Source organism: Pseudonaja textilis, chromosome Z (genome assembly GCF_049901715.1).
Source record: "Pseudonaja textilis isolate UNSWEBS1 chromosome Z, rPseTex1.2, whole genome shotgun sequence".
Lineage (NCBI taxonomy): Eukaryota > Metazoa > Chordata > Lepidosauria > Squamata > Elapidae > Pseudonaja > Pseudonaja textilis.
This window is the reverse complement of record NC_142008.1, coordinates 56,110,654-56,128,260: the sequence shown is the minus strand read 5'-3', so window position 1 is coordinate 56,128,260 and position 17,607 is coordinate 56,110,654. Positions and strand designations below refer to the sequence as shown.

The 17,607-nt window shown below is 36.2% G+C and overlaps 1 protein-coding gene across 15 annotated transcripts in view; it reads right to left on the bottom strand.

Moving 5' to 3' along the window:
• The window catches only part of FYCO1 (FYVE and coiled-coil domain autophagy adaptor 1), a 290,511-nt gene that overhangs the window by 56,437 nt on the left and 216,467 nt on the right, over positions 1-17,607 (bottom strand). For 9 of the 15 annotated variants that reach the window (XM_087916728.1, XM_087916729.1, XM_026717822.2 and 6 more), the window contains exons 4-9: positions 17,079-17,204; positions 5,665-5,771; positions 5,437-5,580; positions 4,374-4,467; positions 1,440-4,043; positions 233-325 (exon numbers count right to left, since the gene is read on the bottom strand). In XM_087916728.1, coding sequence (XP_087772854.1) covers positions 233-325; positions 1,440-4,043; positions 4,374-4,467; positions 5,437-5,580; positions 5,665-5,771; positions 17,079-17,204 — 3,168 coding nt within the window. The remainder of the gene's footprint in view (positions 1-232; positions 326-1,439; positions 4,044-4,373; positions 4,468-5,436; positions 5,581-5,664; positions 5,772-17,078; positions 17,205-17,607) is intronic. The other 6 variants (XM_087916734.1, XM_087916732.1, XM_087916733.1 and 3 more) reach the window with 3 other exon arrangements.

Here is a 17,607-nt window from a genome sequence, read left to right as displayed (position 1 = left end):
TTGTATCCTCAGTTTGCTTAATGGGAGAGAAGGTGTTTAATCAAGATTTTATTGTACCAGTACTAGTAAGAAGTCTTCCTACTGGATGATCAACATGCTTAAAACATCAATAATTAGCTCAGTTGAAATAGTTCTGTGAGTTTGTTTAATTAAATGTCAATTAATATTTATATTAAATATTAATATAATTAATTAAATATAATATAATAATTAAATTAATTAAAGTGTCAACCTGCATTTCCTTGAGTGCCACTTCTGCAGCATTTGCTTGTTGGTTTTGTTCTACAAGTTGTTCCTTTAATTTATCACATTCTTCACTGAGAGCCTGCAAAGGTACAAAACAGAACAAATAAAAATGATTTTTTTCCGAAAGATTATGCAGTTTTCTGTTGATTTCAGGAACCAATTAGGGAAACTGTCATCATTACAAGTGCAACAAACAAAAGCTTCTATGAGATTTACAGGCATTCCTTGCTTAATTACCACAGTTGGGATTGGTTAATGACACAATTGACCTTCACTAAGTACCACAATCACTAAATTGAAAATCCTGTGACCATGGTGGGTTTATTTCATTTATGAATTAGTGGTTAAACAAAACATCTTGTGACCATGCTTGTGATTTTGCTTCCATATTCTCTATTAACTCTGCTTGGTCACTAACAATGCATTTGGAAAACAAAGACTATGGCACCTATAGTGCCATATTTAGACCGGGAAATCGCAGTCATATTAGCAAATGAAATCTGAGGGCCAAAAAAAATCAGTGTTATCATTTCAACCATCATAGGCTCACATAGGGTCAGAATCCACATGTCAGCACCAATTCCTCTGTCTCCCATAGTGATTTTTTTTCATCTCTGGGCTCGCTCAAGTTTCACTTTAAGGGACTAAGTAAAAGGCTGTGTGCATGGGTCAAAAGCTTGTGTATATCCTGTTCTATCGGTTCAAGAGATAATAAACCAAATCAGGTTCTCTCTCTAGTTCCAAGTCTTTCTTTCTATATACATAATACTTCAGCCTGAAGTATACCAGGGACTGGTATGCAAACTTATTTCCTGAGGTGTTCCTGGGAAAGGTATTGCAGGATCTATTTTCCCCTGAAAATATTTACAGTTGAATATTATTATGCTTTCAAGTTGGAGTACAGCAGAGGATGGGAACTGAATTTTATCAAAGGGCTAAATTCATTCTCCTCACAGTATTCAGTGGATTAGATGATATAAGGTGAAAAACTTTCCTCCTGGAATAATTATCTTTTCTTTTGGTCAAGTGGCTTGCAACTTTCATTTAACTGGAAGAAACTGGCACTTTTCCTTTTGGTACTAAGGCTGCAGATCAATCAGCAGTTTGAATTGGTAAACTTGTAAGAACAGCTCTGTATTCAAATGAACCATAAAATTGCAGCCTTATTTAATTAAAAAGGAACCAAAATTTACCTTAAATTTTGTCTGATAGTTTAGAATTTCTGTGCTCAGTTGAAATTTGATAGTAGCTATCTCTTCTTTGCTGGTTTCTTGCAAACTTTTGGTTTGTTTCTCTGTCAATTCCAGCTGAGTTTGCAGGTCAGGTACAATGGCAGCACAATTATTTGAATCTTCCAGTCTCTCTTGTAATTCCTGTTTCTCCTTCCTGAAACTTGTCAGCTCAACTTGCATCCTGTCTTGTTCGTTGATTGATTTTTCTTTGATAGCTCTGAGCTCCTCTGTGACTTGGGAGAGCTTCTCTTCCATTTCTGTCTTTTCAGATGTCAGACAGCAAATCTGAATACCCAGCTCAGCCATGTCCATGTTGGTTCTTTGGAGATGGTCTTTGATTTCCATGTTTTCCATATTAACAACTTCCAAATCACTCCTTACTGTGGATAATTCCTTTGTCAGGCACACCACATTCTTTTCCAGTTCAGCTTTCTGTTGAGCTACTTTTTTCCATTCCTTTTTCTCCATTTCCTCTTCTTCTTTACATTGAAGTAGCTGCTGCATATGGTTTCTGTTCAATATTTCATTTTGCTGTTTCAGCTGCTGAGACAATAATTTTTGCTCACTTAAAACAGATTCAGTGACATCCAATTTGCCCTGAAGCTTTTGTTTCTCTACAGCTGCCTGCTGAAGCTTGGCTTGAAACTCTTTAATTTCTTTCTGGAGTCTAGATATCTCTGCCCAACTGATATTCAGCTGTTCCTCAGAAACAGCCAGTCTTAATGTCAAATTTTTAGCTTCATTCTTTTCATAAGATACTAATTCCATTTGGGCTTTCTCTACAGAAATCTTTTCAGAAGTAAGAGATTCAATTATTTTTGCTTGATGATGGCCATTTTTCTCAAGGCTTTCAATTTTAATTCTATACCCCTCAGCGTATTCTTGAAGTTGACTGCATTGGCTCTTTAGGCCTTCTAGTAACTCAATTTTCTCTGTGACTTGTAACTTTAGAGATTCTTCATTCTGCCTTGAAGAAGACAGATCCTTTTCCATTTGCACATTATGTTCTTTGGCATTCTGGAGCTCTTCTTGGACTACACTTAAGATTTCTGCAATCCTATTTTCATTTTGTTTCAATTTTTGGTAATCATCTTCCAGAGCCTTCAATTTTTCATCAAAAAGCTGGTTCTGTCTTGTAGCATTTTGCAAATTTTTATCCAACAGTGTGTTCTTTTCTTGAAGTATTTTCTCCTTTTCATCCACAGATACCATGGCATTATCTATCTGACTCTGGAATTGTTTCTCAGAGGCTCTTAATCGAGCAACTTCTCCTTCTAAAAATGATTTAGATATATCTAACTCTCTGCACTTTTCCTCCAACTTCTGATAGGTTTGCTGCTGTTTTGTATTCTGGGATTTGAGATTTTCATTCTCTTCAAAAGAATTTCTGAATGAGGAGCATTGTTTCGTGATCTGGTGTTCCATTTCCAATATGCTTGTCTTGAGATAGTCTCTTTCCTTAACAACTTCCCCTTTTTGCTCTTCTAAATTTTTCACCATGTCATTGAGTTTTGCCAGCTGCGCTTCCAGCAATTCAAGATGCTCCATTAAATTTTTTATTTCTTGTCCCATTGTTGTTTTTGTATGACTTAGTAGCCTCTCAGATTCTGCCTTTTGTTTTTTTTCTTCCTGAAGCTTTTGCTCTAATGATTTTACATAATCCAGTATATCTGCCAGCTGGATTTGAAAATCAATTACCATTTTGTCTTTCACTGTTAGCTCTTTCTGAATTTCAGCCATTTCAGTAGTCATGGCTTCCAGATTAATAAGCAATTTTTCAGATTCTTCCTTAGTGCTAATGGTAAGGCTTTTCAGTTTCATTTCAAATTCTTTCTGTTTCTCTTCTTTCAGATAGAGTTGCTGTTCCATAATTTTAAGATGAGAAAGAAGTTCACTATACAGTTTCTGAGCATCAGCCTTCTCCTCTTCTGTCCAACAAAGCTTTTTAAATAACCCCTCAACCTTTAGTACAGACTCATATTGACTGATGGCCTGGTGAGTTTTTTCATCCATAAGACTATTTGCTTTTGCTGCAAGCTCCTCAGTTTTCTTCTCTGCTGACTTTAGTTTAGCAGTAAGTTCATCAATCAAGAGATCTTTCCTGGCCAACCTGATTTCCATGGCTTTTACCTCTTGATTCAAAAGAAAGATTTTGGAATCAGGGGCATTTTTCGAGGACTCCAGGTTCTCAAGCTTTGCAGAGCATTCTTTCTGCTTCTCAGTTGCATTCAGTTCTAGTGTCTCTAAACATTTCTGGAACTCCTGAATGGTGCCCTGAGTATAATGGGAAATCTGTTTTTCTAACTCCCTTAGCATTTTTCTTAGCCTGTCATTCTCTTCTGCTATATTGCTGTTCTTCTCTCTTTCCATTTGCACTTGCTGCTTCTGAAGGCCAATGGTGACCTGAAGCTCTTGCTTTTCTTCTTCCAGATGCTGGATTCTATCCTGTAGTTCCTTCTGCTGCAGCTTTGCCTGGTCAAGATCCATGTGCAAACCATCTAGGCTTTCAAGAGATTCAGTATTAAATAAGCTATTCTCATTTGGGCTAGAAAGGTTCTCTGGAGCCTAAAAAGAGAGAAAATATCTGAGTTAGCAAAAAAAGCTGTTTATAAAAGGCTTTTCAGTGAATGGAGAATCCTTATAATAGTCTGGTAAAACAGACCAGCAGCGTTTTTTTTAGTACTATTACACAAAGTACAAATAAGGAACATATATTAATTCTGATAATAGGGCAACCACCTAAAATAAAAGGATATTGGCTTATGATAAACATTTTTAAAAACAGCCCAGAAGTGAGGAAAAGTGATGATTCACCACAGTGAGGTTATTCATCAGAGCTTTCAGAGATAACATTACTGCTTCCCTCATTATACATTTATTGGCCAATACAATTACCTGCACAGAACTGCTCACCAAACTGCTCATGCTTGAACTGTGGCTTAGAGGCTTCCATAGGTAAGCTGAGGAGCCAAGTGACCACAACGTTCTCCTGAACATGGAAGAAGGATTATTTTAAGAAAAAAATGTTTTCCTATTTTGAAGCAAAACTTTTAAAGATGAAACTGATATTTGTTTATATTTTTAAGAGAGCTTCCTACTTCAGTTTTTTCATAATTTTGAAGTAAACGTTAAATAAGGATTACCTTCTACAATTCTTATCCTATAAATTACAGGTTTGTACAATGTTCATCACTTGCTTTCCATCTTCTCATCTCATGTGGGTCCTCTTCATCAATTGCTTCTTTTTGTTTTTATTACAACTTGGAATAAGAATTTCAGAATTCAGCTCTTCTTTGAGCCCTGCCTGAGAGTTATTAGTTGGCTCCTTAATTGGTCAATTTTACCAGGATTCATTTGGTTCAGAATTGAATATAAAGATAATTGACTTACAATTGGTTGCTTAGTGACCATTCAATGTTCCAACAGATCTATCTGGGGATACTTACAACTTGGATTCCAATGGTTGGGCTCTCCTGCAGTCATGTGACTACACCTTGAGTGCTCAGCATTTACAGCTGTCTCATAGTATTGTAATCATGTTCTGAATTTGCCAAAAATCAGCATTTACAGCTGACTTTTGGCAAAACCATACTTGAAGAAAACCATGTTTGTTTAATGATCAGATTTGCTTAATGACCACTGCAAAAAAAGTCATAGAATTTTATGACTGTCACAACCGTGATGGGCAGGCTCCATTAATTCCATAACTTAAGGACTATCTGTATGCCCTTACAGCTACAATGTGTGTGTTAAAAATGTCGGATGATAGGTATATTTCTGATGGTCCTTCTCAATGTCTGATCTGATCTGGAAATATTGCAAAACTGTGAAAAGTCGGTATTATTTGACCACTGATTTATATAAAGAAGCTTTAATACGGCCTGAGGCAAAATTGCTTTATGAAAATTATAGACTTTATAGAAGTTTTTCTAATATAGTGACAGCAGGTTTGCATTACCTGGCAAATGTGGGCCAACCAGCATCTAAATCATAACCTCTTGATGCCAAATCAAATTGAATTTCAGTTAATTCATAGAGGTGACCAACAATATCAGAACTCAGTTTTGGATTGAGGAAGGGACTTCTTGCATAGTACCAGTCACTTTAAAAAATGAAAAAAGAAAAATGATATAAATTCAATTAAGTAATCACCACTACCAAGAAGAACAAAAACAGCCATGTTTACCTTGTTACTTTGGTATTCATAAAACACTGTTGTAACGTGTCTGCAAGCCTTTGGTGCACTAAGGAGTAGCGAATAAATGCCCTGCCTTTACCAAGAGAAGTGCGGAGCTAAAAAAATAAATCAAATTTATTAAAAATGCTTGATTTCTATTACTCTGTATAAGGATTTTAAGAATTTGTACAGCCAATGTTCACCAAACCAGCAAATAACAAGATAAATTGTTGTCTAGTTATATAAATATTTGAGCAGAACTGCTTTGCTATAAGAAATTCACAATAAGCCTTTTCAGATATGAGCAAAATGGGCCTGGGATGCAAACATAGAAGCGGTTGATCCAGAACGTCAAAAATACTTTTTAATAGTGAGTTGCTACTGTATAGAAGGAAGGGGTAAGAGCTTAGTAAACATTTAGACCCTGGGTTTTCTTTTTATTGTGATACAGATATAATTCTGGAAACAATGAAAAGAAAGATTACACATAAAGAAAACCAGGATCTACCATTTATCTCTGCACTGAGCTTAAACAGAAAAGGCAATTGTCTTTTTTAGATTAAATAATAATACAAATGGAAAATTAGTAATAGCTTAAATATCAAAGAGGAGATAGTTTAGATAATGGCTGGATTTGGATGTCACATTAAACAAAGAATCTTGGCATAATAAATTGAGGAGATAACAATAGATCGGTTAACAACACATATAGCAATAAAGCCTTTGATTGAGTGACAATCCCCCCACCCCCTGCTCCAAAGTGTTGCAAGGAAAATTGAAGAGGGAGTGACCTTACACCATGCAACCAACATTTGTATTTGCTCTGATGTCATAGTTCTATCAACTGGATTGTAGACTGTAGACTGCTTTAAGTATTGAGTCACCCTGGCATGGAAAATAAAAAACCAAGTCTGGGTAATAGGAAGTTTGGTCATATTGATCAAGGAAGAACTTGGATGGCACAGAAATTACCATAGTTGACTCTTAGTCTTTTTGCTTAGCTATTAAATTCCAATATAAAGGCTTTGTGATTGTGATGTTAAATGTATATATATCTCCACAAGCATCTACATATTATTTCTCTGACATGAGGGTGAATTTAGAACAAATACTGATAGAGCTAATTGTAAAAACTCCCAATACAGTTTTCATGAAGTTGATTCTTCCCATATTAGTAATCTGAATATCCCCAAATAATTTCACTCTCTATTACCTTTATGATCCTTTAGGGACCAGAAAAGGAATACTGCTGGTATTAGTTCTACAACCTGCTAACTGTAGCTTGCAAATTCTAGCAGACAAAGACCAAATTTTTGTGTTCCCTTTTACTTACCATTGAAAGAAATCAAATAGAATTTTAAAGTACATATGACTTCAATAGTAATGGGTCCCTTATCTCAAACTTCTGGTTTATGTAAGTGATAGTGACTACCGACTGTGGCTGTTAATTTCTACTTCGACCACACAATGGAGAGATAGGTTTCATTTCATCTAGTAGTTCACCAGGACTGAAGGATAAAATGGATCAGAGTGGATGTGAGGGCTTTGACCTAATATGTTAAATCTGGTCAAGCCCTGATTCTGGTAAACACAGTTATTTCACCTTGCATATATGTCAACTGTGTATTTACAGTCTATAAAAATCTAAGTGCAAAACTAAGAAAATTCTTAACTGAAAAGGCCCTTCATTGAAAGTAACAGATGGAGACTTCCAGTTCAGGCTTCTTCAGTGACGGACTGAAATCTGCGATCGTGTGCGGTTTTGATCTGTGCTCGCCGCTGGAGCACCCCGAGCCACCCGGATTCAGGACTGAAGCCACCCCGTAGAGGTGGTGAAGAAGGGGGAGCCGTCAGCGGGGTTGACGCATCTCTCCTCCTCAGCTGGCCATTATACCCTTTCCCAAAGGCAGTTGCAGCAGTAGTCAGAAATGGCCATCTCAAAGAAGAACCCGACCGGACAAGATTGTACAGGAAGGAGTTTAAAGGAGAAAGTTTGACTGACCGGGTCGAATGGATAACATCTATTTAAGGTACCTGGAACCTAAATTTTAAAGACTAATACTATTCCTAAAAAAGATCTTAAGTGGTGAAAGAGAAAGGGAAAGGAAACGGAATTGGCTTTTTTTTCTCTCATATTGACAGTTTTAATTGACTTGGAACGTTAAAAAGAAGAGATTCAAATAAGAAATTGATACTTCGACATTAATAGGCTATTTCTAGCTGAAAATAAAGTGTCAAAAGGATAAAGATTCTTGGATAGTTTAAAAAATTTCTTTAAAAAAGAAAGAAAGCAGAGGAGGGAAAAAGGAAACAAGAGGGTGGAATCTGGAAAATGGAGACCACCTGGAACTTAAAAAAATTGATAGTGGAATTTTAACAAGATTTGCAAGAGATACATTGTAGCTTAAACTTTGTTATAAGATAACAAAGCCCCTGGAAAGAGAAAGTGAGCAAAGAAGCAAGAAACAGTTTTGGATTATTGGATGATTCCTGGAATTTTGGATGGTGGATCCTAATGAAACAAAATAAAATCAATTGGGGGTTGTTTAAAATTTTTTAAAATGGCATCACTCCGTGAAGAGTTAAAAATGAGACTTAAAGAACAAAAAGAAGAAGCACAAGAGGGAAGAGGATCTTTTGGCTTCATATTTCAATTTTAGAAATGGAGATTTTGAACTATGAAAAACAACAAGAAATGCTGGCAGAACAAGAAGGGCGGGATAAAGAAGAAGCCAACTTTAATGACCAAGCAACTTTAAGCGGGGTAAAAAAGGGAAAGGGGGGAAAGGGAGTTAAAAACTTAAGCACTGAAGCAACAACCAAAAAAAAAGAGTAATTTGAAAAGCAATCATAATATCAGGAAGAAGCAGAAGGGAGGATCACAGAAGGGAGAATCTGATAGAAAAGGGAATAAAAAGGGTAGGGAGAAGAAGAGAGGGAAGAGGGAAAGGAAAGAAGCTACAAAGGACAGAAACAAGATATAAAGGTACAGGAAAAACGTACAAGAATTAAAGGTAAAAACCTATTTAAAAGACACAGAGACAATGGTTAAATTTTAACTTACGGAGAGGATTCTGCAAGGGTACATGGGATAGCATTATTATATTAGAAATAGAAAAGGGTTAGAAAATATGTTTAGATGATTAAAGTGATAGAAAAAATTGTATTGATGTGTAATGGAATATTTGTTTGTAAAGAGAATAAGGCTCTCAATGACTTAAAAAGAAAGTTAAAAAAAGATTTTTATCAGTTGACAGGATGAATTTGAATAAGAATAATAATTTTATTGACTACTGTTAATAACTATTGTTTTGTTTTTTTATTTAAAGACAGTAATAAGTAAAATATGAAATATAGATGATTAAAGTAAAAGACAACTGATATTACTAGGTAATGTTTGTTAAAAGAAATACAAATGTAAAAGATTGTTATTAATATTTATGGCAGAGCTGTACTTGAATAGAATAATTATTCCATTTACTATTGTTATACATATATACACAGATATATATACATAATATACTTTTTTCTTTTAAGAATTTAGTGTGTATTTTTAAGGGAATGTACCAAGCAGAATTTGATTGAAAATAGGTATGTGTTATAAAATAGAGGTTAAAAAATGAATGTTATAAGTAAAGGTGTAACTTAAATTTTTAAACAAGATTTGAAAAAAAAAATACAAAGGTGTTACACTCCAGTCTAGTAATTACAGGGGAAAATTTGTTTTATGAGAAAAGATAATATGAAATTGTAAACAGGACAGACGAAAGTATAAGAACATTGATTAGAAAGATTTTAAAAATTAGAAAAAGATATGTAATTGAATTAGGACAAGAATGAGATAATTTAAAATAAGGCTATAGGAAGTAAAGAAAGGGAAAAGCTATTGAAAAAATTGCAAAAAAAGTTACAAGATGTGGATTAGACTGTATAAGATAAATATGTATTGAGTTTATGTCTGTATGGAGAAGTGATAACCCAGGATCACATTGTTCTCAAAAAAAGATATTTTATTCGTATTTATATGTTTTGTGAAAACTTAAATAAAACTTTTATTAAAAAAAAAGTAACAGATGTTAATAAGAATAAGATTGAATCGGGAGATGAGAGGGTTTAAAATCAAACAAGAAGAATATAAGGTCCAAGCATTTGCCAACAACTTGGTATTCTTCATAGAAGAATCATTGGAGACAGGACCAAAATTAATACAGGAGATAGAAAAATTTGGGGAAATAGCCGGCCTTAAAATTAATAAAGAGAAAACTAAAATGATAATTAAAAATCTAACAGATGAACAGAAGAGGGAATTAGAGAAAGAAACAGGATTGCAGATTGCAAAGAAAGTTAAATATTTGGGCATCTGGCTAACAGCGAGATGCTCATCAATAAAAGATTATAATTATATGAGTTTAGTACAACAAAGAAAGATTTAGAAGGTGGGGGGAAATACAGTTATCTTTGCTAGGAAGAATTGTGGCCATTAAGATGAATATTCTGCCAAAAATACTCTACCTGTTTCAAACAATCCCTGTGAAATTGGGCAATAATTTTTTTTTAGATCTAAACAAAATAACTTGTATGGGTGGGCAAAAGAGCAAGAATAAAATTAAGTACACTGCAAAATAGAAGCAGAGGTGGCTTTGGACTCCCAGCTTGGGAAACTCACTGTAAAGCAGCAGGCCTAACATGGATTAGCGCAGCAATCGCCAACCGGTGGGCCGCGGCCCACTGATGGAACATGGAAAAATTTTGGTGGGCTGCAGAAGAAATGGTCCCCAAAAGCAATTAATCTGGGCCACGCAGTTCTCTCGCCTCCCAGCTCTTCGAAAGACCCCGGAGTCATCCACGCGCCAACCAGCTTCCACACACAGTGGCAGCGGCGGCAACAACAGTCCCCACCCCAGCGCCCACTGTTAGCTCTCCCCATGAGTTTTCTAGCTTTGAATTGCTCCCGCCTCTCTTTCCTTCCCCCTCCCCACTACGTGCAGGCAGGCAAGGAAAGGGAGACGGAGCTGTGTGCAGCTCTCCACTCTTCCAGCCCTTGCTGCCTCTCCCAACATCGAAGCCTTGGAGACACAGGCAAAGCTGCCGCAGTGGTAGTGTCCTGAGTTGCCTTAGCATGCTTGGTTAGTTAAGAATTGTCCTACCCAGAGGAGGAGGAGGGGGAGGGGGAGGAGGAGGAGGCGGCAGTAGTGGAGAAGCAAGCAACTCAGGGAAGCTTTGCCTGCGTTTCCGAGGCTTTGATGTTGGGAGAGGCAGTGAGGGCTGGAAAAGCGAAGAGCTGCGCACCACTCCATCTCCCTTTCCCTTCCTGCGTGCACGTGGGCGGGGGGAAGGGAGGAAAGAGAGAGAGCCGAGAGCAATTCAAAGCTAGAGGAGAGAGATGGGGAGAGCTGACAGCAGGCGCTGGGGGAGGGTACTGTTGTTGCCGATTCACACCCACACAGATGATGAGACACGACCACAGACCAGAAGCTGTACCGCAGCTGCATCACTACCCGCTTCAAACTCCTCCGACCCATACATGAAGCGAACGGACGTCCACCATGAAGATGTGGCATGACCACGAACACGAAGCCAAACAACAGGATCACAGCTCATCAGCTCAAATCCCCCAGCAACTAAGACTAACCTGAGAACAACCAAGCCTCCACCTGAACAGAACACACCAATTAGAACACAGCCAACCCCCACAACCAATCAGAACACAGCCAAACCTCCAACCAATGAGAACATACCCCCACCCAATCAGAACACAGCCAAGCCCCCACCCAATCAAGTCACACCCCCACTAGCAGTTAAAAGGAAGAAGCAGCTGCAAGCTCACATTATTCTGAAAGCTGAACACACAAGCCTAAAAATGATGAGACTTCATCGAAATGTCGCCTAGATACTTCCAATTTTATGTGGGAGAAAACCCAAATAACCAAAGATTCACATACAAATACCCGCAAAAACCTCAGAAAATATATATATATTTCTCCCGCGTAAAATTGGTATCTAGGTGACATTTCGATGAAGTCTCATTCATCATCTTCAGGCTTGGGGGATTTGAGTTGGTGAGCTGTGATCCTGCTGTTTGGTTTCGCATTTGTGGTCGTGCCGCATCTTCATGGTGGGCGTCAGTTCGATTGATGTATGGGTCGGAGGGGTTTGAAGCGGGTAGTGATGCAGCTGCAGTGCGGCTTCTGGTCCATGGTCATGTCTCATCTTCTGTGTGGGCGTGAGTCTGCTTTCTACGTGGAAGTGTGGTGGTAGCATCTTGTGTGGCCCTCGTAGGTGTGGGTCTGGTGTCATTCTTCATGTTAGGTACTCGTCTGTTCATGAGGGCGGGTTTCCAAATGGCTGGTAGGCAGGAGGTGTCATCTCATTTATTCATGCTGTGTGGGCGTTTTTCTATCTCTATGGCTTCTCTGATTATTCTGTTGTTGAAGTGTTTGGTTTTGGCGATAAAGTCAATCTCATGTCCTGTGGTTTTGAGGTGTTGGATCAGGGAAGAGGTCAGTTCTTCTTTTTTGATTGAGTTTTTGTGTTCTTCAAGGCGTGCACTTATTATTCTGTTAGTTTGTCCGATGTATGTGGGTGGGGCAGGGTTACCAAACTATGGTTAAGACACATCGATCCAAAAAGTTTGGTAACCCCTGGATTAGAGAATGGATAAACTTAAAAAATAAAAGAATTCTATTTCTGGAAGGGCACGATCTACAGGTGGGGTGACATGCCTTCATGTGGAGTCCCAGAAGTAAGGCCCATATATATTTCCACAGACATATCCTATGGGACTCGCTCATACGAATATTGGAAGAAATTAAAAATAAACATTACATAAAAATGTATGTTTGGGATGGGTATCCACTGTGGAGGCAATAATACACCCCAATACATTAGAGCTAGGTAGAATGGCCAGATATTATGAAATTTTGTACCCCAAGGAGCATTAAGGACCAACCAGGAATTAAGAGATCTGGGACTAAATATAGACTGGTGGCCATACCTCCAATTAAAATCAAGATATAAAAAAGACCAAGAGAAATTAGGAATTGAGGTGGAACCAAACCAACTAGACAAATTAATGGTAAGTACAGAGGGAAAATTGATATCAAGGTTATAATTATTTATTAGAATATGATTTGGCAGAAGAAATAGTGAAAGGACCAATGATAGCGTGGGCCAGGAATTTGGGATATAACGTAGAGCTGGAGGACTGGGAAAAGATCTAAAAAAAGAACTATACAATAACAAAATCAGCAGCATATAAAGAAAACCTATATAAAATGGTGGTATCTAGCCCCCTTGAGATACCAGTGGTATCTAAGCCCCTTGAGATACTGGTGGTATCTAGCCCCCTCAAGATTGGCTAAAATGTATCCTAATTTAAGCCCAAATTGTTGGAAATGTAAGCAATCACCAGGTACCTTCTTTCATGTATGGTGGCTATGTCTGAAAATTAAGAAATATTGGTCCAAATATAAAAATGGTTAAAGGAAATTATGAAAGTTCAAATAGAATTTAAAGCAGAAATATTTCTCCTGAGAATTATCAAAGGGAATTATACAAAAGAGATAAAATATCCAATCCTGCATATAATTACAGTAGCAAGATTAGCACTCACACAATGCTGGAAAGGAGATTCTATGCCAAACAGATGGCTTAATAATCCAAAAGATTTTCGATTGCACGGAAATGGACAAACTTACATTGGAATTAAAAGAGAAGGAAGACTCAGATTATTATAGAGTTTGGAAAAATTGGTATCATTGGGTAAATAATAGAAACAAGCAATCAAATAAATAAGAAATGTATAGTTTAGAAAGATAGAGGCATATATATAAAAACAATTAGGAGTATAAAATAAGTGCTGGATTAAGAATTAAAATGTAAGTACTGTCAAAATGGATTGTAATATATACAACATTTTCATTTTAAATATCTGTATTGTATTTTCTGTTTTAATGTTTTAAATTTTCAATAAAGGTTATTTTTAATTTTAAAAAAAGTAACAGATAAAAGGCCCTCATTGATTTGACTCAAGAGAATCACTCCCTGAGAAAAAGATTAAGGCTAACTATGCATTCAGCATAGAACTATCCATCAAATATTTGTGTTACAAGGCTCTTGGGAAAGATCTTCAACTTGCTGAATTATTTAAATGTCACAATGACTAGTGGGCTCCATTCATAAAATGTATTTAGTCATATAAATAACTTTTGCCAAATTCCAGCTGACTGGGATATTTCTATTGTGGTCCCACATTTTGTATAACTGAACTTTCCAATTATGGACTGATTAATGTAATTGACATCATGTGCCAAATATATTTTATACACTATAATTAGTTAACTGAAAAAGCTTGCTTCTTGAAGACCAAACTGGTTTTAAGTTGGGTCATTCTACTGTTGATAACTGCTTCATTTTATGTTATCTAATAGAAAAATATACAGGTAAAGGAAGCCAACTCTTTACAACTTTTATAGACCTCACTGCAGCATTTGATTCAACATAGAGGGATCTTCTTTAGAAGAAATTAGAATTTGAGCATGGACGTGACTCCTCTCTTTAATCAAGGCATTATACTCAAATTCATGCCTAAGGGTATGCACAGAACAGAGTTTCCTAACAGGAAAAAATAGTTCCAATGGAGGAGTTAGACAAGGGTGTATACTGACTCCTTTTTGTGGAATCTGTATAAATGACATCACCAAATCCATTCACTCTACTGATACACACATATGCCTAAAGTTAAAAATAAACATGTGAACATTCTGCTTTATGCCAATGTCATAGGGATCAGGAGAATGCTGTGAAGGTATAGCACATACTGCACATTCAACTACCTGAACTACTGTAAGTCCAAAATGAAGCTAGTTGCTTTGGGAAAGAGGCAGACAATGTACAACTGGAGCCTGGATAGGGAACGCATAGATCAAGTTGTTCTATACTTGTTTTAACAGAAACAGGTTCCTGGCTCCCACATTTTAAGATAAGTTCTTTAAGGGCTACAGCCTGCCAACAACATAAGGTAACTCACTAAACATAGCAACCCATGTTGTCTAATTCTGATTATAAAGATTTATAGAGTTACAAAAAAGTTCCAGTGATCATATATGATGCAGAACTGTGGGAACATACAAATGCTCCCTTATTGGAACAGATAGATTCCACTTTTTAAAAAATGTATCCTGGGGTGGATAAATCTACTTTATCTCTAGCTTTAAGAGCAGAATATACCTGCTACTAAAGCTTTGTAGTAATTAAAATAATCAATTACTAGTTGAAGATGTTATCTATGAACCCTATCCAAGTTATGTCTTGAGGAGTAGCTGCACAAGAAGCAACCTCAATTTGGGCCTCCCAACATTCAAATGTCATCTCACAATGTTCTCCATCCAATTCCCAGCCAATCAGATCTAAAGGCGAAGAAGCTTTGTAACAAGGGGTTATTAATGCGGCTGCTCAGAATGATATTGTACAACTTAAATATGTTCAGTCTTTGAAATGACTGATTCAACACAAACCAGCTTCTCAGTTACAGAAATATTGAACATTCCTCAACATTTCACAACAGCTTTTCCTAAAACTTGTTTCAAACAACCAGACTCCATAGTAAGACCTGGGAGGCCTCATGGAGTTCCACTTGGAAGAAAAACTGTGCATTTGTGAGCAGCAGCCATTGAGTATTCTTGTTGACTCCAAAGTATACCCTGCAGAACGAAAAATATTAGGGTACCCGGGGGAAACTTTTATGTTTGGAGGAAACAAATCTGCACATCACTAATAAAACTACAGTCTATATTTCAAAAGCCATTTCAAAGAGGGTAGAATATTTAGATTGGGGTTAACTGTAATGATGATGACTTACTATCAACATGTCCTATTGTTTTCTTTGTATCTGTTTCTATAGGTTTTATATATTTGATATGGAAAACTTTAAGTAAAGCTTTCTGTAAGGAAACTGTGGTTGTAAGATGACTACACTAACAAAGGACATCATTCCTTTCCCATTCTAAATCCCCCTGACTTTATACTTATTAAATCACATTATTCCTGCTATTAAAAGACATTAACAAAAATTATTATCAAAAATAATATTCAGCTTTTACACCACACAGATCCAGGTTAAGCGATATATTTATGTCAGACTGAATCTGATCTTAAGGGACAAAATAGCCACCCATTAGAATTGGATAAATTCCAGGAAAGAGGGCACAATAGAGATTTGACACTGTTGATCAGAAGTGGCATAAAGCCAAACAAAAGAAAATATGTCTGTATATCATTAACTATTAGGATTCACAGACAACTTATGTGGCGGATAGCTAAAATGTCTTTAAAAGGTGAGCAGATAAATTCATGGAAGATTGATTTATTGACAGAAATCAGTTATCACAATAAATCAGTCTTCAAAGTTCAGAAGTAAGATGTTGTAGAAAACTAGTTATAGGAAGCAGGGAAAACAGGGCAAATATGCATTAGTTACTGCTTTCCTAGTTTTTTTTTCTAATATAATGAGGCTATTCATTCAAACTGGAAAGATGTCAAATCCAACATGAGGATCTTACTGCAGTATAGTAATTACATTTCTAAACCACGTTTTTAAATTTAACTTTTGGGAAGGTTTTCCTAAAAGGATTTATATATCCAGTTTGGTAATGTATACAGAATATAATCAGTCCTTAGATCCATTCATAAGATCTTCAGAACTCCTCCAGCTACCTAAATTAGACAACAAAAAGGTTATTTTCAGTAGCATAAATTTTTTGAATGAAAGGCTTAAGTTCTAAAGTGGACATGCTCAATTCTATATGATTAACTTTCTTCTCTATTCCCTGAACACGTTGGGCCAAGTCCAAGGGAAAAAAATCTCTTTTTGTTGTTTTTTTGAAGAAAGAAGTAAATCTGATATAGATTCTTGAGTTGAGGAAGCTCATTATGGATCAGACAAATGTACATATGGCACACGGATTCAAAATATGTAATGACAGGATTAGTGGTAATTCAATAGAAAACATTCAAGGAGGACAAAGGAACAGTGTATAGGGTGTTTTTTAAATTTATGAATAAGTGCATGTTTTCTTGTTGTTTTCCTCCATATTTGGGCCCATATTCACAAGAACATATGTTCATACTGAATACAGATAATCAGAATATGCTGGTGTTAAATAAAGTTAGTAGTAGTATTGATCCCTACAGTTTTTTCCGTAGACAAGATTGATTGGTGCAGTTTATTCATTGCTTCAATACCAAAATTTTCTGAGCTGCTGTCAAGTTGGCTTATATGGCAGGAGAAAAAAAGGAGCACTGAAAGAACTAGTGTTGGTCTACTTGATGACAAATAGGAAGTGATCCTCACATGCATTATTGGATTGGCTACCCAGAAAATTAAATTATATGGTTATAATGACAGAGCAATATACTTTACTTACTTCTGAAATAGATTTGACAAAGCGAATCCCATCATTTGCACCTTTTACCTTACCCAGACAGTCACAAAAATAATCCCAGTAGTCCTTCGGATTGCCTAGTAAAGTGGATTTTTCCTTCTGATCAAACTTTGAGACAGAAAAAGGGGAAAAGGTACCTTTAAAGCAGTGATGTATAAAACGATTCTAATGTGTCAGAATTAAATGAATTAGTATAAGCTAATTTTTGGTACAGGAGTCTATACCTATTAATCATTTGAAATGAGATGTGTGATCTAATAATGCAATTAATGATCTGTAAATAAGCCACTCAGATAGCCATCAGCTACATTCTGCTGAACTTTAGAATGAGCAGTTAATTGTATTACAAAACTCAATGATAGCCATGAGAATATACCCTGCAGTTATTTTTATTTCCTGCTTACAATTAAATTTGAGATTTTTTTTTTAAATACAAAACAAATTGTATTTATTTTTATTCATTTTTCATTCTTCTTTTCTATAAATGGTATTTAAAATTCACAATACTTGA